Source organism: Oryx dammah, unplaced genomic scaffold, assembly GCF_014754425.2.
Source record: "Oryx dammah isolate SB20612 unplaced genomic scaffold, SCBI_Odam_1.1 HiC_scaffold_8, whole genome shotgun sequence".
NCBI lineage: Eukaryota > Metazoa > Chordata > Mammalia > Artiodactyla > Bovidae > Oryx > Oryx dammah.
The window spans coordinates 19,950,911-19,975,295 of NW_024070192.1; the positions used below are offsets into that span (position 1 = coordinate 19,950,911).

General features: G+C 43.9%; 1 protein-coding gene across 5 annotated transcripts in view; it reads left to right on the top strand.

The window, feature by feature from the left end:
• Positions 1 to 24,385, top strand: part of STAT3 (signal transducer and activator of transcription 3) — a 73,648-nt gene that overhangs the window by 42,347 nt on the left and 6,916 nt on the right. For all 5 annotated transcript variants that reach the window (XM_040245268.1, XM_040245266.1, XM_040245270.1 and 2 more), the window contains exons 2-20: positions 748 to 898; positions 2,490 to 2,634; positions 3,204 to 3,302; positions 11,771 to 11,866; positions 12,026 to 12,107; positions 12,305 to 12,399; positions 12,580 to 12,731; positions 14,748 to 14,906; positions 15,050 to 15,142; positions 16,014 to 16,073; positions 18,728 to 18,757; positions 18,858 to 18,951; positions 19,056 to 19,103; positions 21,070 to 21,153; positions 22,003 to 22,101; positions 22,208 to 22,343; positions 23,250 to 23,302; positions 23,546 to 23,640; positions 23,767 to 23,906. In XM_040245268.1, coding sequence (XP_040101202.1) covers positions 771 to 898; positions 2,490 to 2,634; positions 3,204 to 3,302; positions 11,771 to 11,866; positions 12,026 to 12,107; positions 12,305 to 12,399; positions 12,580 to 12,731; positions 14,748 to 14,906; positions 15,050 to 15,142; positions 16,014 to 16,073; positions 18,728 to 18,757; positions 18,858 to 18,951; positions 19,056 to 19,103; positions 21,070 to 21,153; positions 22,003 to 22,101; positions 22,208 to 22,343; positions 23,250 to 23,302; positions 23,546 to 23,640; positions 23,767 to 23,906 — 1,888 coding nt within the window. In that variant the 5' untranslated portion in view covers positions 748 to 770. The remainder of the gene's footprint in view (positions 1 to 747; positions 899 to 2,489; positions 2,635 to 3,203; positions 3,303 to 11,770; positions 11,867 to 12,025; positions 12,108 to 12,304; positions 12,400 to 12,579; positions 12,732 to 14,747; positions 14,907 to 15,049; positions 15,143 to 16,013; positions 16,074 to 18,727; positions 18,758 to 18,857; positions 18,952 to 19,055; positions 19,104 to 21,069; positions 21,154 to 22,002; positions 22,102 to 22,207; positions 22,344 to 23,249; positions 23,303 to 23,545; positions 23,641 to 23,766; positions 23,907 to 24,385) is intronic.

The following is a 24,385-nucleotide window of genomic DNA, read 5'->3' on the forward strand; positions in this document are numbered from 1 at the left end:
GGGGTATTCATGAACCTGGGGACAACTCGAATGCCTTTTCTTTAGCTTCTCTTCTTTCTCACCCCAGACTGAGAAATTTTAAAAACATAATTACTCTTTTTTGAGTGGGAGAACCCCAGGCAGATCCTTGCTTGTAGGTTTAAATCTGTAGTCCTTTTTAAGTTTTTATTTTACATTGGAGTATAACCGATTAACAGTGTGGTAGTTTCTAAATCCATAGCCTTGGAATTAGCTCTTTGTCCTCCCTGAACACCCACATCCCATGTTTTGGTCTTAGTTCAGGTTTACGGTATTCATATCTCCCAGTCCACCTAAAAGGAGTGCCAAGTGGAAAGGAAGGAACTCATATCTGTTGAGCATCTATTGTGTGCTGAGCACTGAGCTGGATGCTCTAGAAATATTATTTCAGTAGCCCAGAGAGCTGGGAATTATAATCTCTGTGTAATAAGAGGAAGAAATGAAATCTGGAAGTGAAGTAGTTTCTCAGTTTCACATACCTCTAGGAGATAATGGATTCTAGAACTTGGCACCGTGCCCACATTGTCATCTTGTTTTAGAAGAAAGAAGCTGTGATATGGCCCCAGGGGTAGAGATTTGAATCCATATGTATTGTTCTAAACTGGGTAGAGCAAGTGAGAGCCTTTCCACAGCACCTTTTATCCCTAATCACAGACCTGATCCCTATGTTGGATAGATCATTTCCTCTTACTGGGGCTGGTAGTGACCATATGAACCTTTGGTTTGCAGTTGTGACCCCTGATTCCAGCAGAATGGCCCAATGGAATCAGCTCCAGCAGCTGGACACACGGTACTTGGAGCAGCTCCATCAGCTGTACAGTGACAGCTTCCCCATGGAGCTACGGCAGTTTCTGGCCCCTTGGATCGAGAGTCAAGACTGGTAAGTCCTTCTCAAGAAACCCCCCAAATTGCTAGGCTTTAGTTTGAGTCAAGAGACATGATCTGCTCTAACTTAACTCTTTGCTAACTATTTCATCTTAAAGCTTATAGTTGCAGGTGACAGGGCAAAAGAGATTGGAAAGTAAAGAGGTCATTTTAGTCCTGAAAAGCATTTCTACATTAGAAGGGCATCTGGAAAGCTGTCTTTTGGCACGCTGAAACATCCTGCTTGATGGTTCAGTTCAGTTGCTCAGTCATATCCAACTCTTTGTGACCCCATGGACTATAGCACCCCAGGCCTCCCTGTCCATCGCCAACTCCCGGAGTTTACTCAAATTCATGTCTACTGAGTCGGTGATGCCATCCAACCATCTCATCTTCTGTTGTCCCCTTCTCCTCCTGCCTTCAATCTTTCCCAGCATCAGGGTCTTTTCAAATGAGTCAGTTCTTTGCAAGATTTGAAATTGAAAGTAAAAAGTGTTACTGGTTCAGTCGTGTCTGACTTTGTGACCACATGGGCTGTAGCCTGCCAGGCTCCTCTGTCCATGGAATTCTCCAGGCAAGAATACTGGAGTGGGTTGCCATTCCCTTCTCCAGGGGATCTTCCTGACCCAGGGGTTGAACTCAAGCCTCCCACATTCCAGGCAGATTCCCTACCATCTGAGCCACCAGGGAAGCCCATTTTAATTTCATTTGCTTGATGAGATTCTCTGCATGTTCTGATGCTTCAGGGACATGCTACAGATAATTTTTTTTTTTTAATCTGAATGAGAATTTTGTCATGGATAAAAAAAGGTTTGGGTTTGTACTTCTGATTCCTCTTTCATTAAAGAAAAGAGATACAGAGTTAGAGAAACAGACTCAGTCATAGAGGAGATAGGGGTTCCCTGGTGGCTTAGATGGTAAAGAAACCGCCTGCAATGCAGGAGACCCGGGTTCGTATCCCTGGGTGAGGAAGATCACCTGGAGAGGGAAATGACAACCCACTTTAGTATTCTCGCCTGGAGAATTCCATGGACAGAGGAGCCTGGCAGGCTACAGTCCGTGGGACGCAAGAGTTGGACACAGCTGAAAGACTAACAGTTGGTCATAGGGGAGATAATGGTACAGAATCCCAGCAACTCTTTCCTTCACTTCAGTGTATTCAGATCCACCTTTTAATTTTGGTTTAATTCAGGCCCATGACCTAGTTTTTCCAGAATTTGATGAGGGGCCAGGGAGGTAATTCAGAGATGTTGGAAATAGGCCATCCTAACCTGGGATTGGTTATTTGCTACTGAAAATCTGACCATAGAGTTGACTGAGAATTTAAAGGAAAACAGCATATCTGATCATTCAAAATTTGATAAATATAGAACTATGACAGTCACTTAATAGTATGCAAAATAATTGCTGGTAATTTTAAAATCAGTGACTTTTATGATTGTTGAGTCAATGTATCTAAAATGGTGAGTGGGTTAAAGCTTTAGGTTTGCCTTGTTTTTCCCTCCTTGATGGTGATTTCGAGTGCATGCCTGTGCGTGCGTGAGCGTGTGTGTGTGTGTGTGTGTAGGTTTCAGAATCATTCTTTGTCTTTATCTTCCTTTTTCTAGGGCATATGCGGCCAGCAAAGAATCACATGCGACTTTGGTGTTTCATAATCTCTTGGGAGAAATTGACCAACAGTATAGCCGCTTCCTGCAAGAGTCCAATGTTCTCTATCAGCACAATTTGCGAAGAATCAAGCAGTTCCTTCAGGTGTGAGGAGAACCCTGCAGAGAAGGGTTTTAGCTTTCATTCCTGAAAATGTTTCTATCTCACTTGGTTAATTAATAACCTATCTTGTACTTTAAATCCAAGGAGAAGTTACCAGCCCTTTGAGTATTATTGCTTGAAATTTACTTGGTTGGTTCATTGAAATAATAATGTGATTTTTATGTTAATTATATTATGTTAGTATGCTAATAACATGATTGTAACAAAGTTCAGATGACTAGGAAGATGGCTCTTACTTTTCAATGTCAAAGGCTTGAACACCATAGTTGGATACTCCTTGACAAAGTCACCCCCCTGTAAGACTAGGATAACTCACTGTCCAAAGACAGACAACCAAGCCTACTCTCACTGCAGTACTGCTCATCGTGATTGCCTTTCTTCTCCGTCACTTCTCCTACTGACTGTAGCCAGGCTCTGATGCTCTGTGGTTCCGTGTAGTAAATGTAACACTTTCCCTAGTTGATGAGGAAGTTAGCTTTAAGTTAGCAAAGTTCGGTCCACATCTCCTGAGCTGCTGCTGATTTTCATTCTCTTTGTCTCCCCACTTACAGAGCAGATACCTTGAGAAGCCAATGGAGATTGCCCGAATTGTGGCCCGTTGCCTGTGGGAAGAGTCCCGCCTCCTCCAAACTGCAGCCACTGCAGCCCAGGTGAGGCCTGGGAAGAAACAAGCGCTGTTAATATGTGCTTGCTTCATGTGTACGAAGATGTCCTTGCTTTTTGACCTCCATAATCGTGGGTTTTGGGGGGTTTTGTACAGTAAAAATAACTTTCTCAGCATATAAAATGCATTTCTCTTTTTAAGGAAGACTTTATTTAATAAAACATTACAGAAAACTACAAGGAAGAAAGTTTTAAGAACTGAAAGGTGTCTGGCTCCTCTGTCCATTTTGTCTTCCCAGGAAACCAACATTAATAGTCTGGAATGTAGCCTTTCATAACTGTCTCCAGGCTCCTATATAGGAAACACATGCACACAGATTATATTTAAATTGGCTTACTTCTCCACATCTTGCATTCTTTTAATTACATCATGTAAATCCTTCTAAGTCAAGCAGTTTAAAGCTAACTCACTTTACTTGCTGCCTAATATTCTATAGTACATATTTGCTACATATTCTGTAGTACATAATTTATTATTGTCCCTTCAATAGACTTCATTTCATTCTGTTTTTTTTTTCTCCTCCATGAAAAACACTAGTGCAGTACCTCCCTATATATCTTAATATATTTATGCTGTGTTTTCTCTATTACAGATTTCTAGGCGTGGGATTGTTAGATCAAGGGTGTGTGTGTGTGTGTGTGTGTGTGTGTGTAAAATATATAAAATGTTATAAATAGTTCTGGGTTGCTTTCCCCAAACGCTGTAACTGTTCACACTTGCACGAGGAAGAATGACAATGGACTCTTCTTGGGAGCCACCTTGGGGGTGGTTTGGGATTGAGTCATTCAGGTTCATATGTATTTCTCTTTGTTGTTAAGTTTGAGAATAACCTCCCTAGAGCTAAAGATACAGTTAACTTAGGGAATAGAGATTATATGACCCTACAGGCCCATTGAGGGACCACATATTGATATATGACAGTCATATCCATCTCTCTAGATCATCTAATCTCTTATATATCTATGTGTGTCCTACTGTGTGCTAGTTATTATGACCCCCTGCTCTAGAGGAGGTTGTGGTGTGAAACAGAAAATCAAACAACTTTATAATGCAGTGGATTTTCCAGGCAAGAATACTAGAGTAGGTTGCTATGCCCCCCTCCAGGGGATCATCCTGACCCAGGGGTTGAATTCTCTCCTATGCCTCCGTCATTGGAGGCGGGTTCTTTACCACTAGCGCCACCTGGGAAGCTAGTGAAAAATATACAAATTATTAAAATATATTTAAAAAGATGAAAAAAGTTGATTTAACCATGAAAAAATATATTGAAAAAGACTTAAAAAAATTACACTCTGTATCCCAGCAAAAAAGCCAATAGGCCAGATAGTTTAGAAGCTTTAACAAACCTTTGTGGTACAAATTGTTCCATTATCATTTAACTCCTCCAAAGTGTAGGGGAAAAAGAGATGAGATTGAAATAATGCTAATATCAAGACCTAAACTACAGTGTAAATAAAGATTATTTTATGAGGTTGAAATAATGCTAATATCAAGACCTAAAAGACAGAGTCAGTTTAAAATGGTTAGGATTTTTTAGGGAGTCTGTTAATGTAATTCATTAAATTAGTAAATTAAAGAAGAAAAATTGTATTTTTGTTAGATGACAAAATTTAGTGTCCATTCTAGATTTTAAAAAGTAAAGAAATTAACAACAAAAAAGGAAAATTTGTCAGAAATATGATACACAATGGTGAAACACTAAAGTAATATTGTTAAAATAGTTACAAGATTGAGGGTGCCTCTTGCCACTGATATTTTTCTGAAAGATCAAGCCAATGTAATAAGACAGAAAAAGGGAGTGTAAATGTTGGAAAGTAACAGACAAACTTTAAATGAGACAAGACAACACAACTATTAGAACTAAGAAGCGTTCAGAAAGGTGATTGTGTTCAAGGTAAATATTTTAAGAATCAGTAGGTCTCATAAATAGTAACTATAACGTTTCATTACATGAAGATGTAATGGAAGATCAGCTTCCTAACAGGAAAAATAAATTATATGATATGCATATATTATTGATACGTGTGAAAAATGTCTGGAAGGATATATTTGTTATTATAACCCCATGGACTGTAGCCCCCCCAGGTTCCTCTGTCCATGAGATTTCCTAGGCAAGAGAACTGGAGTGTGTTGGCCATTTCTCTCTAGAGCATCATCCTGACCCAGGGATCAAACCTGCCTCTCCTGCATTGACAGACAGATTCTTTACCACTGAGCCACCTGGGAAACCCCAGAAGGATACGTGCCAAAGCATTGATATTGTTGGTTACAGGAGACTTTCTTATTTTCCCTGAGGGTTTTTTTGTTTATTTGGCTGATTGGTTTTTTTGGCCATACTGCCTGTGGGATTTTATTTCCCCAACCAGGGATTGAGCCCACACCCTCTGCAGAGAAAGCGCAAAGTCCTAACCACTGGACTACCAGGAAATTCCCCTGAGGTGTTTTCTTTAATAACCTCTAATTGGGGAATATTTTTTTCTTTTTCCCTTCTTTAAAAAAAATTATGGTAGCATACACACAACGTGAAATTTACCTTCTTAACCATTTTAAAATATATAGTTTCATTAGTGTTAAGTTCATCACATTGTCGTACTTGTCCAGAAATTTGTTTATCTTGCAAAATTAAAATTCTATACCTATTAAACAATAACTTCTCATTCCCCCTGGCATCACCATTCTACTTTCTGTCTCTATGAATTTGACTGTTCTTTGTTGCTGTTGTTCAGTTGCTAAGTCGTGTCCGACTCTTTACGACCCCATAGACTGCAGCATGCCAGGCTTCTCTGTCCTTCTCTGTCTCCCAGAATTTGCTCAAACTCATGTCCATAGAGTTGGTGATACCATTCAGCCATCTCATCCTCTGCTGCCCTCTTCTCCTCCTGCCTTCGATCTTTCCCAGCATCAGGGTCTTTTCCAACAAGTCAGCTCTTCACATCAGGTAGCCAAAGTATTGGAGTGTCATCATCAGTCCTTCCAATTCAGGGTTGACTTCCTTTAGGATTGACTGGTTGGATCTCCTTGCTATCCAAGGGGCTCTCAAGAGTCTTCTCCAGCACCACAGTTCAAAAGCATCAATTATTTGGCACTCAACCTTCTTTATGGTCCAACTTTCACGTCCCTGCATGACTACTGGAATAACCATAGCTTTGACTATACAGACCTTTGTTGGCAAAGTGATGTCTCTGTGAATTTGTTTGTCTTAGGTACCTCATTTAAGTGGTAACCTACCGTGTGTGCCCTTTTTTACTGGCTTATTTCTCTTAGCATAACATCCTTAAGGTTTATCCATGTTGTAGCATGTTTATCCAGAATTCCTTTCCTTTCAAAGGATGAATACTATTCACTGTGTGGTTATATCACATTGTGTTTATCCACTCATCTTTATCCAAGTGTCAGTGGACACTCGGGCAAGAATACTGGAGTGGGTTGCTGTGCCTCCCCTCCAGGGAATCTTCCCGACCCAGGGATCAAACCTGCGTCTCTTACATTTCCTGCTTTGGCAGACAGGTTCTTTACCACCAGTGCCACCTGGCAACTAAGACCAGGCACAGCCAAATGAATAATTAAAAAAAAAAAAAAAAGACAAAAATATAGCAGGAACAAAGAAGAAAGAACATCTAAGTCTAATTGAGAGAATAGGAGAAGGCATCAAGGAGAGAGGAGAGGTCATGTTTGAGCTGAGACTCAAGGCTTATCAGATGAGCATCAGGCATATGGTAAAGAGAGGCAGAAAGGTGATCATGTTCAAACAGGGAATCAGAAACACACGTATTCTTGGGAGAAGTGTAGAAAGTTCAGCATCTGACTGGGTAAAGGAAGATAAGGTGGTCAGAGAGCCACATCGTGAAAATCTATTAGTCATGCCTCAGTTTGGCCTCAGAAGAGCAGTTTTGCCACAGGGGACTTGGGGCCAGACTGCCTGTATGTGAACCCCAGAGCTCCACCACTTGCTGTGTAACTTTAGGCAAACTGCTCTCTTCTCCTCCATTGGGGAAGATAGTTGTACTGACTTCATAGAATTAAATTAATTCCTACATGTAAAATGCATAGAACACGACCTGGCACATGAATGCAAGATAAATGTTAACTGTTTTCTGTTGCTGCTGCCATTGTTACCTTCAAGTCTGTACGAAATGGGACCCACTGAAGAATTTTTTTTTTTTGGCTATACCACACAGCATGCAGGATCTTAGGTCCCTAACTCGGGAGCCAACCTGTGCCCTCTGCAGTGGAAGCACAGAGTCTTAACCCCTGTTCCACCAAGGAGGGCCCTCCACTAAAGAATTTTACGTAGAAAGCTGGTATACTCAGATGCAGGTGAGGGGGTAATACTCATCATTCAAGACTCTGAAGTAAGGGAGGTTAGAAGATGGCACTTGTCTGTGCATCACTAGGGTTCGCTGTTTGTGGAGAACTTTTATGTTTGCATTACTGTTCAATAGGATAAAAATAATCAACTTAAGCCAATTTGGGTAGAGGCGCTAGCTTACCATGGGAGTTAGAAAAGCAGGAAGTGTCCAAAGGATGTTCCCAATTGTGTTGATCGGGGCTGGCAACCAATACCCGGGGCCCAAATCCAGCCTGCTGTGTTGTTTGTTTTTTTCTTTATTTATTTAAAATTTAGGCTAGTTACAATATTGTGTTGGTTTCTGCCATACATCAACATGGCACAGCCATGAATATACATATGTTCCCTCCCTCTTGAGCTTTCCTCCCACCTCCCATTCCATCCCAGCCCTCTAGGTTGTTACTGAGCCCTAGTTTGACTTCCCTGAGTCATACAGCAAATTCCCCCTGGCTATCCATTTTACATATGATAGTGTATATGTGTCCCTGATACTCTCTCCATTCATCCCATCCTCTCCTTCCAGTCCCCCTCCCACCCCAGGCCATATATTTTTGCAAGTGAAGTGTTTTTGGAACACAGCCACACGCATTCACCTGTGCCCTGTCTCTAACTGCTTTCATGCCGCAGTGGCAGGGCTGCGTATTTACGACAGAGACTGCGTAACCGACAAAGCCAAAAAAAAGTTTACAGTGTGGCCCTTAGAGAAAAAGTTTGCAGCCCCATGCTACAGAGCTAGCTCAAGCCAGGTCTCACTGTTGTTTCATCTGTTGACATCTTCTGGCATATTCCCACCTGTCTTTTGTGGATAAAGCCCTGGGAGACTAGTGGGATGTGGTCCCTTGTCTCCCAAGGCTCATCTATCTAATTGGGTAATAGGTACACAAACACTTCAAGTGAGAAGAACGTAGAGGAAGATGTTGAAGTTGAGTAAGGGTTCAACTTCGGGAAGTTGAATAAGATTTCACAATGGAGCAAAAACATTTGTGCTGAGTTTGAAAGTGAATGAGTTCTGGTGTGCCAGTCTGAGTGAGGTGGCACTAGTGGCAAAGAACCTGCCTGCCAATACAGGAGACATAAGAGACTCAGGTTCGATCCCTGGGACAATGCCCTGGAGGAGGGACAACTTTGCATGCATGCACACAGTTAGGCTGAGTAGACAGGGTGCGGGGAGTCAGTGTGGAAACCTCCTGTGTGCAGAGAAGGATGGGGAGTTTGTGGTGACTGAAGCACAGGGAGGGAGGGTTTACGTTCTTCTTGGATTGTGTGAAACAGCTGTCTGTGCTGGGCTGAGATGTTTATACCTGGAAGCAGTGGGGCACTGTTTCTGTGGGTGATAACTGATCACGTCTGTTTTCCTTCTTTAAGTGCAGTACCAATTTAGAAATAGACCTGGGAGGACTTCCTTGGTGATCTAGTAGTTAAGACTCCTCGCTGCTAGTGCAGGGGGCACCGGTTCAATTTCTAGTCAGGGAGTGAAGATCCCACATGCCATGTGACGCAGCCAAAATATACAGAAAAAATTTTCTAAAAAAAAGGAACAGACCAGGAAGTTGATGCCAGATGGAACAATCAGCTCTATTGTTGGTAAACAGGACTGGAAAGCATGACTTGGATGGATGACTATAGGGGCTTTATTTTTATTTATTTATTTGTGTGTTTAAAAAATTTTTTAAACTTTTGTATTGGAGTATTGTTAACAAAGTACAGCAAAGTGATTCAGTTATATGTGTATATATATATATATATATATATGGAGCTTTTCAGGTGGCTCAGAAGGTAAAGAATCTGCCTGGAATGCGGGAGACCTGGGTTCAATCCCTGGGTTGGGAAGATTCCCCTAGAGAAGAGAATGGCTAACCACTCCAATATTCTTGCCTGGATAATTCCAGGGATAGAGGAACCTGGTGTGCTATAGTCCATGAGGTGGCAAAGAGTTGGACATGACTGAGCAATTAACACTTTCACTTTTCACTTCATACATGTATCTTTTTTCAAGTTCTTTTCCCATTTAAGCTATTACATCATATTCAACAGAGTTCCTTGCGCTATACAGTATGTCCCTGTTGGTTATCCATTGTAAATATAGCAGCCAATCCCAAACTATTTATTTATATTTAAGTATAGTTGATTTACCAGAGAAGGCAATGGCAAGCCACTCGAGTACTCTTGCCTAGAAAATCTCATGGACGGAGGAGCCTGGTGAGCTGCAGTTCATGGTGTTGCTGCTAGTCAGACACGACTGAGCGACTTCACTTTCACTTTTCCCTTTCATGCATTGGAGAAGGAAATGGCAACCCACTCCAGTGTTCTTGCCTGGAGAATCCCAGGGACGGGGGAGCCTGGTGGGCTGCTGTCAATGGGGTCGCACAGAGTCGGACACGACTGAAGCGACTTAGCAGCAGCAGCAGCAGCATAGTTGATTTACAGTGTTTCAGGTGTATAGCAAAGCAATTCAGTTTCTTCTTCAGATTCTTTTCCATTATAGGTTGTTATAAGATATTGATTATAGTTCCCTGTGCTGTACAGGAGGTGCTTGTTGTGTAGATGCCTGTTGGCTGAGTCAGGTGTTGGGGTGAGAGACTGAGTTTGCAGGACAGCACTGCCGCAGCCATCCTTTTGGAGCTTTAGAGACCACACGCTGATACCCCCTGAACTCAGACACATAGGCCTCTAGAACTACTTAAACCAGGCCCTGGCTCCTGCCCTAGGTGTGCCCCGGGAAGGCAAGAGTGGGAGAGAGAGCCACCAGCTTAAGGGGCTGGGCCTTCAAAGATCTCTGTGTGGGCAGTCTTTCTCCTGACCTCACTAATTGGATGAGTCACTCGTCCTGTAAAGAGTTATGTAAGGGTGGAGGTCGCCTTCCTGGGACTTCTAAGGGAAGTTTATATTCTGTGGGCTTGGACAGGGTCCAGTGGAAAAGGAGAGAATAGTTCCCTCTAACGGTGGCGTGTTTCAGTCTGCTTTGGAGACTTGTGGTCGCAGTGTGGAGAGCAGATTGGAAGTGAGAGAGACTAGAGGCAAAGGGATCAACTTGGGGGCTTGACTGGAGCCAGTGGTACCAGCAAGCCATTGGAGAGATTACAGAATACAGAGCCAGGAAGATCTGGCAGCTCAGTGTGAGTCAAAGACCAATGAAAAGTTCTCGTTTGGAAAAGTGGACTCTTTTCTGCCACACTGACTTGGTCACTGCACCTTTTATACGGTCTTTAATGTCCTATTCCTTTGACAAAACTTACTTGTAAGTTGCATGTGCTGTTCACCCTTTTCGAGGCACCAGCCAGCACCTTCCCTTCTCCCTCGAGATGATATCTCTTGATTAGGAATTTTATTATTCTACCGAAATGTGTTAAAAACCTTCATGCTTTTTTTTCTTTTGTGGCTGTACCGCATGACATTCGAGATCTTAGTTCCCCAGCCAGGGAGCACACCCTCGCCTCTGCAGTGGAAGTGTGTATAGTTAACCACTGGACTGCCAGGGAAGTCCCCCTCCCCCTATACATTTAAATAGGCATCCAGCATCTGCTTTCATAAATTGTCCTGATTTTATTTATAGATATATACATATGTATATATCCTTACCTAGAATGAGTTTTTTGAAGGTAGGGACTGTGTCTTAGCTCAACATGTGGTCTCTGAGTGCAGTACATAGAGTGAGTTTATAGTATGGCTTCCCTGGTGGCTTAATCAGCAAAGAATCTGCCTGCCAGTGCAGGAGATGTGGGTTTGATCCCTGGGTCAGGAAGATCCCCTGGAGAAGGAAATGGCAACCCATTCCAGTCTTGTTGCCTGGAAAATGCCATGGACAGAAGGACTTGGCAGGCTACAGTCCATGGAGTCACTAGAGTCAGACACGACTTAGTGACTAAACCATCACGAGGTTAAAAAGCCAAGGACACAAGGAAGAGCATGAGAGCTTTCTCGGCCTGCACTGCCAGCCCCTGGGGAGTAGTGGGTGCCGTGGACCGCTCCTCTCCTCACAGTGGCGGCAGCAGCAGCTCAGGCCAAGCAGGAAGCAGGAAGGGTCATGGAGGAGATGGAGACCAGACAGGGATGTTCTTCTCCCGCTGTTTCCGGCTTTCATGTGCACATGCTCCCTGTCTTGGCAGCAAGGGGGCCAGGCCAACCACCCCACGGCCGCCGTGGTGACCGAGAAGCAGCAGATGCTGGAGCAGCACCTGCAGGACGTCCGCAAACGTGTCCAGGTAAAGCAAGTCTTGGGCGGGAAGCCTGTTCTTGTGGGTCCCACGTGTAGCTTTTGTGAGGTTGTGCCTTTATTTTAATCCTGCTCAGAAACTTTCTTTTCTCTCTCCCGAGGGCAGTCCTTGTTTTTACTTCTGTTTTGGTTGGTTTGTTTGAAACAGGATCTAGAACAGAAGATGAAAGTGGTAGAGAATCTCCAAGATGATTTCGATTTCAACTATAAAACTCTCAAGAGTCAAGGAGGCAAGTGCATATTAGAGACATTGAAATCCCCCATATAAAGTGAGTTTGTGTTACTGGAGTCTCAGAGCTGGCTCATCTTGATTCTGAGTTCAGACTCAGGGGAGGGGGGCGCTCAGGGGCTGCTGGCAATTAAGGGAGCCCAGTGACTGAAGCCAGGCGTGTTCGCTCAGCTCACGGAGGCTCTCCTTCCTGCTTAGACATGCAGGATCTGAATGGAAACAACCAGTCGGTGACCAGGCAGAAGATGCAGCAGCTGGAACAGATGCTGACTGCCCTGGACCAGATGCGGCGCGTAAGAGCAGTGGGCCCCGCCCCACGCCCGGCTCACTCACCTTCGGGAATTGGGCATCTTCGGGAAGAACTTGCTTCTTTCCTAATCAGTTCCTTCTCGGAATTGACCAAAGAGAAACGGTCTGTGGTTAGAGACGGTTGGGGGAATGTTTTCTGACTTTGTTTTTTGGTTTCCAACCAGAGCATCGTGAGTGAGCTGGCGGGGCTTTTGTCAGCGATGGAGTATGTGCAGAAAACTCTCACGGATGAAGAACTGGCAGACTGGAAGAGGCGACAACAGATTGCTTGCATTGGAGGCCCTCCCAACATCTGCCTAGATCGGCTAGAAAACTGGTATGACGCAGAAGAGAAGTTTCCCCTTTCTTTTCAGAGAGCTGTGCTACATTACGGTCAGAGCTGCATAAAGAGTTGCTACTGTATTTCAGTAGAGAAGGGCATGGCAACGCACTCCAGTATTGTTGCCTGGAGAATCCCATAGACAGAGCAGCCTGGCAGGCTACAGTCCATAGGATCGTACAGAGTCTGACACAACTGAAGTGACTAAGCATGTACATACTGTATTTCAGGGGTGGGGATTTCAACATACTCAAATTTAGTCTAAGGGTTAAAGCTTTTTACTTTATTTGGACAATTTTTAAAATGAAAATGCATGTATGTTTGCTATATTTTAAATATATTTTGCTAACTTAAAGTTTTTGGTTTGTTTTTAAACATGTTGACTAAATTTTAAATTTTCGTTACTCTAAGACTCTCAAATGACATGTGCTCTTTATAAGAGAAAAACATTCAAATACAGAAAGTTAATAAAGAGCAGAAAAAACTTTAAAAATCAAATCATGCAGAGGTACTTAGAGTTAAACATTTGGTGACCGTCACTCCAGACATCTGTTATTATATGTACACATACAAAGATAGAAATCTACATGTTTATTATATATATACATATAAAGATAGAAATCTATACATTTCATATTTGTAAGGTCATTCTTTATATGCTCTTCTTTTACTTTGATTCACTCAGAAAATCTTGATTGAGCACCCTTGATGTCCAAGGCCCGATACTCAGTATGTTGTACCAGCTTAAACCGGGAGAAACTTGACCTTGACCCAGGATACACAGAGCGTGAAATTGGAAATTTAGAATAGCTCTACATGAGATGCCTGTTTGTTCATCTAACTAACCCTGAGCTTTGCTCATTGATTGAAAGCAGTTTTAAATGCTTTCTAATCAGGGAACCAAACAACTTATAATTTCTAGGAATGTATTGAGATGTTTCCATAACATCTTATGGGAAAACCAAGCAAACATTTTGGCCAACCCAGTAGGTGCCAGAAGGGAGTCTGTGAGCTCAGGAGTCCTGGTGCTGTCCTTCTCCACCCCTTGCCTTCCACTCTGTCTCTTTGGGGTCTTTACTAAACTAGTGGGGGACCATCAGAGAGAGCCTCTGATATTCTCCCTCCTTGGGGGCAGACTTAATCAGCCTTTGTCTCCCTGTCTACGTTTTCTGTATGCATGTTATCAATATTTGGAAACATAATGTCACATCCAGTCATCCATGGAAGATGAGGTTTAAAGGGCTCCTGGGGATCGTGCAATTCAACCCTGTCTCTCAGGCAAGGGGACATCAAGGCCCACGAGGGTGAAGGGACCTGGTCAAGCTTGCATAGACAGTGAGGGACAGAGCTGTTCAAACCTACTTTTTGGGCTGTCAGATATCCTGCGTTTCCCCAGTCCTCACATTTGGTACAAAAACAAGTTAGGCTGAAGAAAGTGAGTGCCAAATCCCATATTTCGTGTTCTGATGTGTTAACTTTCCATTGGTTACCTCACTCCTAGTGGTGTAAGTTTTGGCACGTCTTCCTCTGTGTCTGCCTCCTTCTTTGAAAAGCAAACTTTTAGGAAGTAAAATGAAGGCTGCTCAGTTGTGTCCAACTCTTTGTGACCCCATGGACTGTAGCCTGCCAGGCTCCTTGTCCATGGAATTCTCTAGGCAGGAATACTGGAGTGGGTAGCTGTTCCCTTCTGGCAGGCCAAAGTTAGGACTTGCCGCTTTCACTGCCAGGACCGGGGTTCAATCCCTGGTGGGGATCCTGCAAACTATGCTGCATGGCCAATAAAAAAAAAAAAAGGGCAAAATAATTTTCCCTTTTCTAATCTAGTGCCTCTGAACTGTGTATTTAGAAATGGTCAATGTTATGCTACTCATATATTCCCATAATGAAAAAAATGCTCCTTTCGTATATCGGATGACTGCATGAGAGTACCTGTGGTATTATTCCTTTCCCCTTCTCCAGCTCATTTATATACAACCACTTAGGTAACCGAGAACATCCTTATCTTATTGGCAGGATAACCTCATTAGCAGAATCTCAGCTTCAGACCCGCCAACAAATTAAGAAACTGGAGGAGCTGCAGCAGAAGGTTAGCTACAAAGGGGACCCCATTGTACAGCACCGGCCAATGCTGGAGGAGAGAATCGTGGAGCTGTTTAGAAACTTAATGAAAAGGTAACGTAGAGCCCTTGCCCGTTTCCCCCGTCGCCTCCCCCACCAACGTTCTTCAACGAGAGCTTGTTCGACTTCCGAGGAACGGTGACGGGACCAGCCCACTGCATCTTGTGTGACCTACTGCCTTTCTCTGTCCCCTCCAGTGCCTTCGTGGTGGAGCGGCAGCCCTGCATGCCTATGCATCCTGACCGGCCATTAGTCATCAAGACCGGAGTCCAGTTCACAACTAAAGTCAGGTGGGCTGCGGCACCTCCTCTTCTGGTGGATGTTGTATCAAGGGACACCCCCGGCCAGAACAAAGTTGGTGGGCAGTTGTTCTTTACAGCCATCGCAGGCAGTACTGTGATGGATAGGGAATTTTTTGGTGTAATATCAACTTGCTCTTTGATTGTCCTGTCAAACGCTAAAGAACAGGAATCCTTCTGAGGTTACCTGGATATATTCCTACGATTCGGTCGCACTGTATTCCTGATTCCAGGCCTAATGTCTTAGGTCATAGCATCTCCATCTACCACGCAAAAGGGGCAGAATAATGCCAGTTATCTTCTGTTCTTTGAGCCTGCTTTTTCCTGAGCATTTGAAGGGGAAGAGTAAAGTTTAGTGATAATAGACGCTAAGAGGTCACAGGGCCGGTGGGTGGGGGACCTGCAGGTAGAGCATTACTTTCACATTCAAGTCAGAACAGGTAAGCTGGGGTTTGCCCTTCTGCAGTGAAATTTCCCTCCTCAGAAAGGTAGTACGCTGTTGGGTTTCCGGTCTAATAGAAAGAATACCAATTTCAGAGCATGTATTCCTGTAGTGTTTTTCATGATATGGCTTTCGTTATCCTTTTGTGTGTCTCTCACAACTTTGTCCAAGTTCTTAGTTCTTAGGCTTTTTTTTTCAGTCCCTTTTGGCCTGAAGGGGGTGATGCTTGACTTAACATGAAAGGAAGCACTGGCAGGAAGAAAAATTTGGGATTATGACTCATCTCTTTAGAATTGAAGAGTTATGAATTTTAGATTCAACTAGAAGTTGCTGGGGGAGCCTAGTGGCTGTTTTTTAAAATGATTTTTTTTCCTTTGCTCTGAAATTTTTTTCCTCTTTTTTTTTTTTTTTTTGACATAGATTGCTGGTTAAATTCCCTGAGCTAAATTATCAGCTTAAAATTAAAGTGTGCATTGACAAGTAAGTACTCTTTATCTTAGCTCCTTTTTTTCTTCCTTTTCTTCAAATGAGGGACAGAGAAACGAGAACTTTGATAGACATCATGTGAACTTAGAGGCTTTATCTATATTCAGAGATCTTCGGTTTTTTTTTTTCAAGTTTTCAGAAGCCTTGCTGTGCATTGTCATTTACGTGCCTGAACAAAACCACGAAGCTGGCGGTAGCGATTTGAGTTATGATTGCCATTGTGACCTCAAGTCCCTCTTTCTTTGTTTTTTTTACTTATAAATGTAACTTGTGCATATTATGTAAAATTGAGAATATATGGGAAAATTGATTTTAGTTGTTGTTCCACACTTTACCACATAATGGAATCCTCTTCCAAATTTGACAGTACCTTTTAAAAAATTAAAATGCACTTACCCTCTGAAGACATTAGGAAAGAGAAAATGTAGGTGATATAATTATTCATCTGGAAATTCCATGAGAATGAACTAGAAAATAGTTATGCAGCCAGGGACTCGAGGAAGGTGGTAGGTTTCATAAATGAATAAGCAAAAATTAATGACTTTAACCATAAATTAGCATAAAAAAATCACCTTCTCACTAAAAAAAACTGACCATCAGAATAAATTCTAGATGTATCTTAAAAGCATAGGCAAGGACTTCCCTGGTGGTCCAGGGGTTAAGAATCTGCTTTCCAGTGCAGGGGACACAGGTTTGATCCCTGGTCTGGGAAGATTCCACATGCTGAGGGGCAACTAAGCCTGTGAGCTACAACTCAAGAGTAGCCCCTGCTCACCGCAACTACAGAAAGCCTGAACACAGCAACAAAGACCCAGCACAGGCAATAAATAAATAAATAAGTTAATTAATTAAGATTTTTTAAGTGAATAAGCAAATATGTCATGTAATGGCGGTAGAATGGCAACCACTTTTGGAGAACAGTTTGGCAGTTTCCTGAAAAGTTAAACTTGCCCCTATCCTACAGCCCAACCACTCCACTCCTAGGTGTTCATCCAAGAGAACTGAAAGTGTATGTCCACACAAACGGTGGTACAGGAGTCTTCACTGATAGATGAGTGTCCATGAGTTTGTGGTATATCCATGCAAGGGAAATACTACTCACCAACAAAAAGAAATAGAGTATCAAAATATGTAATACACGGATAAATCTCAAAATAAATATACCCAGAGGGAGAAGCCAGATGGAGAAAAAGGAGTACATATTTTTATGTTTCCATTTATATAAAATTCTAGAAGTGCAGATAAATCTGTCATGACTGGAAGCAGATCATTGGTTGTCTGGAGACAGGGATGGGTGGAGTGTGGGCCTGGGGAATGGGTTGCATAAGGGAGCTGGGAAACTTGGGGATGAGGGATTGCTGAATACATTCAGTCTCTTGATTGGGCTGGTGTCACAGGTGTGTGACATCTATCAGACCTCATCAGCTTGTGCGTTTTACATATACAGTTTATTATTCATCAATTATACATCAAAGCTGTAATACAAATAAAGAATATAAAAAAAAATAAATATAGGCTACACATAAGGGAAAACTTTCTGATAACGGGGGCTTGATTTAAGTTCTAAAATGTGATATATGGGAAGTTCCCTCGTGGTCTAGTGGTTAAGACTCCAAGCTTTTACTGCTGAGGGCCCAGGTTCAATCCCTGGTTGAGGCACTAAAGTCCCACAAGCCAAGTGGCCCCAAAAAGACATAAAACGTAATGTATGGAAAGATATCTTCTAAATGGTTTAAAAGTTGATCCATTTAAATCTATAAACTCCCATGGAATGCACTATCTAACAAGTAGTAGATATTATTAATTCTAAAAGCATATGTGGATATATAGCAATGGAGAAGGACTTTTAAAACAGTTCTAAAATAATGTTAAAAAGAAAACACTGAGAAATGGTGACTATGTAAAAAATGAAATACTCAAAAACATAGTTAAAGGACAACACGCTGGGAAGAATATTTCCGGCTATATTGATGGGATACTCTGAGTTGCAGGTAACAGTAGACCTTTACAGAAAGCCCAGTGTGGCTTCAGTAATGAGGAAATTGGCAACCCAGTATAACTGGAAATGCAAAGTTAGAACAAGTTCCAGGTGGTGAGATCAGTGACTCAATTCCTGTCACCAAGGATCCAGAACTTTCCATCTTTCTTCTCTGCCACCATAAGAAGCATGGGCATTCTAGGGTTCCCTCTGGGTTGCAGCATGGTTGCTTGTAGTAAAGGCCATGTGTCTCCTTGCTGATGTGCAGCTGAAGCTACAGAATGTAAATCTAGCCTGAGGGAGAATTCCTTCCCCGTCTGATTGAGACAGTGTGGGTCCTGGCCTCACTCCTGGACCAACACTGTGCACATGCTCGGTTCTGTGGACTTAGTGAGCAGGATCCTCTGGAAGTGGGGATGGGAAAGATACTTGATGGAGTCAAGGTTCTGTTAGGAAGAGGGGAGTAGAGCTTGGGTGGGGAACCAGCTGTGTCTTCTATTTGAGCATGTACAGGGATGTTAGATTTCACATACACCATGTAATTGAGTCCTCGACAGAAATCCCCAGGAGAACAGCAGTTTTTCCATCCAAGTAAATGATAGGTGTTCAAAGTGGACTTTCAAAGAGATTCTGGGCCTGTTTTATTAATGCTGGTTTATGTTCTTAACAGAGACTCCGGGGATGTTGCAGCTCTCAGAGGGTAAGTTCAGCATACAGGCTTCCTTCTGTTCTGTATAATCTAACTTTGTCCCTGGCCATTTGGTCACATATGTGGTCGGTCTTTTCCTCCCGTGTTTCAGGTCCCGAAAATTTAACATTCTGGGCACAAACACGAAAGTGATGAACATGGAAGAGTCTAACAATGGCAGCCTCTCAGCGGAGTTCAAGCACTTGGTACATGGGAGAAGCCTGGGCTCCCTTTCTTCAGGGCCTCTGGCAGAGGGAGGGGCTTGGGGAGAGCCTTACCTGACGGAGGATGCTCTTTGCTTTTCTTACAGACCCTGAGAGAGCAGAGATGCGGTAATGGGGGCCGAGCCAACTGTGATGTAAGTTTTGTCGGAGATGGTAGCTGAGTGGGAGAGAAAAAGAGCCTCCATAGGAACTTCCCTGGTGGTGGTTAAGACTCCACGCTTCCAATGCAGGGGGTGTGGGGTTGATCCCTGGTCAGGAAACTAAGATCTCACATGCCTTGCGGCTGAAACATTGAAACTTTTTATAAAAAAAAAGAAAAAGAGCCTCCTTGCTGCCCAGAAGTAGAGACACCTACCTGCTGTTTCAGCTGCAGTCACTGCCAGCCGACGCATGAGTAGTCACACATGCCTTGCAGGAGTTCTGGCTCAGTGCATTTCCTTGATTGTCCGGAGAGTTAGCTCAACTTTAAGGAGTGTAAAGTCCCTTGCCCACACCCATTTGGTAGAAAAGGAGCCTTCCGCCTTGCCTGGGACTTTCCAAATTCCCCTTCCAACTTCTGTGCACTGACACGGCTTGTTGTAGCTTTTGATGATCTTTTGGTCACTGAGGTGGGATGGGTTTCAACACATCCAAGTTAAACATTTTACCAAAAGAGAAACAGCAAACTCTCTTGTTCTTTACCCACCTTGTTTCTTCTCTGTCTCCCATTGACTCAGATTCTTGGATTCTTAGCGTTAAGAATAAACTTAAGGGAATTCCTTGGTGATTCAGTGGTTAAGACTCGGGGCCTTCACTGCCATGGGCCTGGGTTCAATTCTTGGTTGGGAAACTAAGATTCCACAAACTATATGGCCCCCCCAAAAAAGAATAAACTTAAAAAAAGAGAAAGTAAATGTGACCAAGCACTGGTTTTAAGTCTTTTTTATAAAATTGTGACACCCTATTCTTTTTGTTTGTCTCCTGAGCCATTCTTACCCTCTTCTCTAGAATGTAGCAGGCCTTTTAAAAAAACAAACTGAATCTATAAGACTTGACAGCAGTTAAAGAGTGAGATTGTGGCATATTTATTGAGGAAAAAAAAATGCAAAGTAATTTGAGTAGTATACTAGTATAATTGTTTAAAAATTCACTGCTTTTTGGCCATTGATGTCTGCATTACAGAATTCTAGAGGAATGTCTACCATGTGTATTTCTTTTGTAATGAGAAAAACATTTTAAAATATGAATTGGAATTTTTAATAATTCATTGACAATTCTCGTTCAAAATAGTCGCTATGTTGCTGGTGTATCAATTGTTACAATCACTTTGAAAAACAACTGGGCATTATGAAAATGAACATACCCTATATACCCGCAGTGCCACTCTCAGGATTTAACAGTAGAGAAATCTCTGCTCATAGGCGCCAGGAGACTGGTGCCAGGAGACATTCATTTCATGTCCCAACAGCCTAATTGTCAGCCCTAAATGCAACCCATATGTCAACAGCACTAGAGTGGATCAGTGATCTGTGGTACAGGCAGGTGATGGAATACTATACAGCTATGAAAATGGATAAATTGCAGGTGTACACAATTACATAGGTGTGAAAAGCGAGTCACAAAAGAATACAGAGGGTATACTTCCATATGTATGAGGTTCACAACCACCACCCCACCCCGCGCCAAAATTAAACAACACATACATTGTTTAGAGATATAAATGCAAGAAAACCATAAAGAAGGGCTAGGAAATGACAAACTCAAAAGACAAAATAGCAGGCACTTCTGAGGTAGGAGGCTCAGGGATGGATGGAGTTGGGAAGGGCACCAAGAGAACCTCCGTGGTGATGGTCTCTGCCTTAAACTGGGGGTGTTCACTCTTTTGTCATTATGCTGTTCCCATTTTATCCATGACCAGTTGGATCTCCATAGTATCATCATAAAGCTGGTAAGAGATCAGGTTGTAGGTCAGAGCACTGGCGAGTCGTAGAGATGGAAAGACCATGTGCTCCAGTTGTATCCATGGCCACCTGGCGGATTGCACCTCAGGATGGTATAGTGAAGGCTGTCAGGACTCAATGCCATCCTCTCTGAGGAAGGGCATCCTTCTCATTCTTGTAGGCCTCCCTGATTGTGACTGAGGAGCTGCACCTGATCACCTTTGAGACTGAGGTATATCACCAAGGCCTCAAGATCGACCTGGAGGTGAGTTCTGCACAGAACTGGGTAGAACTGCCTGCAGGATGATTCAGGATGAGGCTTCTTCTAGTCAGGGTTTTCACTCCAGAAGGTGGAATGATGACTCTTTACTCAGCACTGTGTTTACATTTGCTTCTTTTTCTCCAAGAATTCGTTAGTATCTTGCCTGAGTGCTTAGAAGATACGTGTCTACTCAGGTTCCAGCAAACTTGATGTAAAAACTTGTATTTAGGAATTGATTATAGCCAACTTTATACAGTTTGGGCAAAACAGTCTTTCAAACAATCGTGGCCTTTACCTGCTCTTTCCCCAACTTTCTTGATCTTTAAATTAAAGATACACCTGAAAAAGCAAGAACCCTAGTCTTTGATTCCTGGGACCTCTTTATTAAATGGGCAGATACAGCTTCAATGCAGCAATGTGGGAGACTTGGGTTTGACTCCCCTGGCTTGGGAAGATCCCCTGCAGAAGGGAAAGGCTACCCACTCCAGTATCCTGGCCTGGAGAACTCCATGGAGTTGCAGAGTTGGACACTACTGAGCAACTTGCACTCTTTTCACAGCTTCAATTCGTGAATGCCTTCCAAGTTTTATAAATGGGGAGTCTGTGGACTGTGAGTCCACTGTGAGGAGTCAGCTTTGTAAATTCCTGGTGATACTAAGACAGCCCCTGAGTTCAGCCTACTCTCCACGCTGGGTGTCGAGCTGACCGGGCCCCACAGCTTCCTGAGGGCTGGCAGCAAGTGTACTCCACGACCTCTCCTTTTATTCCGAACCCTGCGAGATGCGGGTCAAGAGGTTTCTGGAGCCTCAAGGGCCCTCTGCCTCCCCAGCTCATTGCCCGCTCCCTCCACAGACGCACTCATTGCCAGTGGTGGTGATCTCCAACATCTGTCAGATGCCCAACGCCTGGGCATCCATCCTATGGTACAACATGCTGACCAACAACCCCAAGGTGAGTCGGGGGCCCGGGTTCTCTGGAGGCTCCTTGGTGCCTCGGGGCTGCCGCCCAGCAGGCGCCACCCTCTCATCTAAAGGAGCGAATGTGTCATTTCCAATAGAACGTGAACTTTTTCACCAAACCCCCGATCGGAACATGGGATCAAGTGGCCGAGGTGCTGAGCTGGCAGTTCTCCTCTACCACCAAGCGCGGGCTGAGCATCGAGCAGTTGACGACGCTGGCGGAGAAACTCTTAGGTCAGCCCTTGACCTCTTCTCCCTTTGCTCTCCTTGCAAAAGGAATCTGGCCCGTGACGCTGTTCATTGAGGAGAGTTGACTGAGCAAGGCGCTGGGCAGAATAAGTGTGCTCCAGCAGGCCCTGGAGTCAGGACGCAGAGGAGGTTTGCGCCTGGTGATCACTTTTATGAGACAGGAGGCAGATTTCTTTTCTGTTGGTGGCTGTCTCCCTGAGTACTTTGTCCAGCCTTAGGAAGGTATTTTAAATGTATGTTAGAGCTAAAGGCTTGGCATCCCTATCTGTTTCTTCAAGAAAATGTAGCTTTTTTTTTTTTTTTCCTGGAAGAAAAAAGTCTTAGAATGTTTTACATGCCATCTATACTTTGTCCTGTGCTGCCACTAAACATGGGCTCCCCAGGTGCCTCAGTGGTAAAGAATCCACCTGCCAATGCAGGAGACTTGGATTTGACCCTTGGGTCGGGAAGATCCCCTGGAGGAGGAATGACAACCCACTCCAGTATTCTTGCCTGGGAAATCCCATGGAAAGGAACCTGGTAGGGCTACAGTCAGACATGACCGAGCATCTGAACATGCATGACTAAACGTGACCCTGTGACTCAAGCTGTCAGCTTCTTAGTGTGTTCTGCTGATCCCCAGACTGCCACACGAGGCTAGAAAGGGCAGCAAGGACTTGATACATCACCCACCACCTCTGCTGAACAACAACTTAGGGGGCATCAAACGATGGGATTGGGTGTGTGGGGAGGCGTGCATATGTATGCACGCAACAGTGGCAACATTCAAATACATGAAAAGCAAGTTTCAGGGCATGTTGTGGGACAGTTGTGTGTGTGTGTTCTGTTTCAAGAAAGATCTGGATTTAAAACTGCAAATCCTATGACTTTTTTTTTTTTTTTTCCTTTCAGGACCTGGTGTGAACTATTCAGGGTGTCAGATCACATGGGCTAAATTTTGCAAAGTAAGCCACCGTGTGAACTCCATCCATGAGGCTGCCTCATAGGAGGAGGAGGGGGCAGGGACACTTAGCTGTGGATGTTGTGGAGGGCAGTGGGCCTGAAGGCCCTGGACTCTTGGTCTGGCGGCCAAGAGGACCTGCTTGAGGGTAGATGGGCTTGAGGATTTTGGTGGCACCTCACCCCCCCCTTAAAGGAAGAGCCCAGGGAGGTGGGGAACCGAGCTTTCCCATTACTCTTTTCTCCAGGAAAACATGGCTGGCAAGGGCTTCTCCTTCTGGGTCTGGCTGGACAACATCATTGACCTGGTGAAAAAGTACATCCTGGCCCTTTGGAACGAAGGGTAGGTTGGAACTCTTGTGTCTGACAGAACACACAGGGGTGACAAGTCCCCTACTCTCCCAGCAGGCTGGCTGCATCACAGAGGTCCCTCAGCCCCAACCTTGCTGTTGCTTCTCTCTGTCTCCAGGTATATAATGGGCTTCATCAGCAAAGAGAGGGAACGGGCCATCTTGAGCACTAAGCCCCCAGGCACCTTCCTGCTAAGATTCAGTGAAAGCAGCAAAGAAGGAGGAGTCACCTTCACCTGGGTGGAGAAGGACATCAGCGGTAAGCTTAGCAATTCCCTTCCCATTTGGTGGCCAACACTGCTGTGGCTGCCCGCGGCTGCTACTGTTTCAGGCACCTGCTGCCCCCTTGTGGGCAGGGATGGCCTCGCACTCCCCTGCCTCAGACTTGGAAGGTACCCGGTGATCATTTTTATGAGATGGGAAAACTTGGCTTCTCTAAATTCTTCCAGCTGGAGGATTGGTTTGCCAGTTTTATTTTGTTCCCCGCAAGGGGCTAGTAAGTTCAGTTCAGTCACTCAGTCGTGTCCGACTCTGCGACCCCATGAATTGCAGCACACCAGGCCTCCCTGTCCATCACCAACTCCCCGAGTTCACTCAATCTCACGTCCATCAAGGCGGTGATGCCATCCAGCCATCTCATCCTCTGTCGTCCCCTTCTCCTCCTGCCCCCAATCCCCCCCAGCATCAGAGTCTCTTCCAATGAGTCAACTCTTCGTATGAGGTGGCCAAAGTATTGGA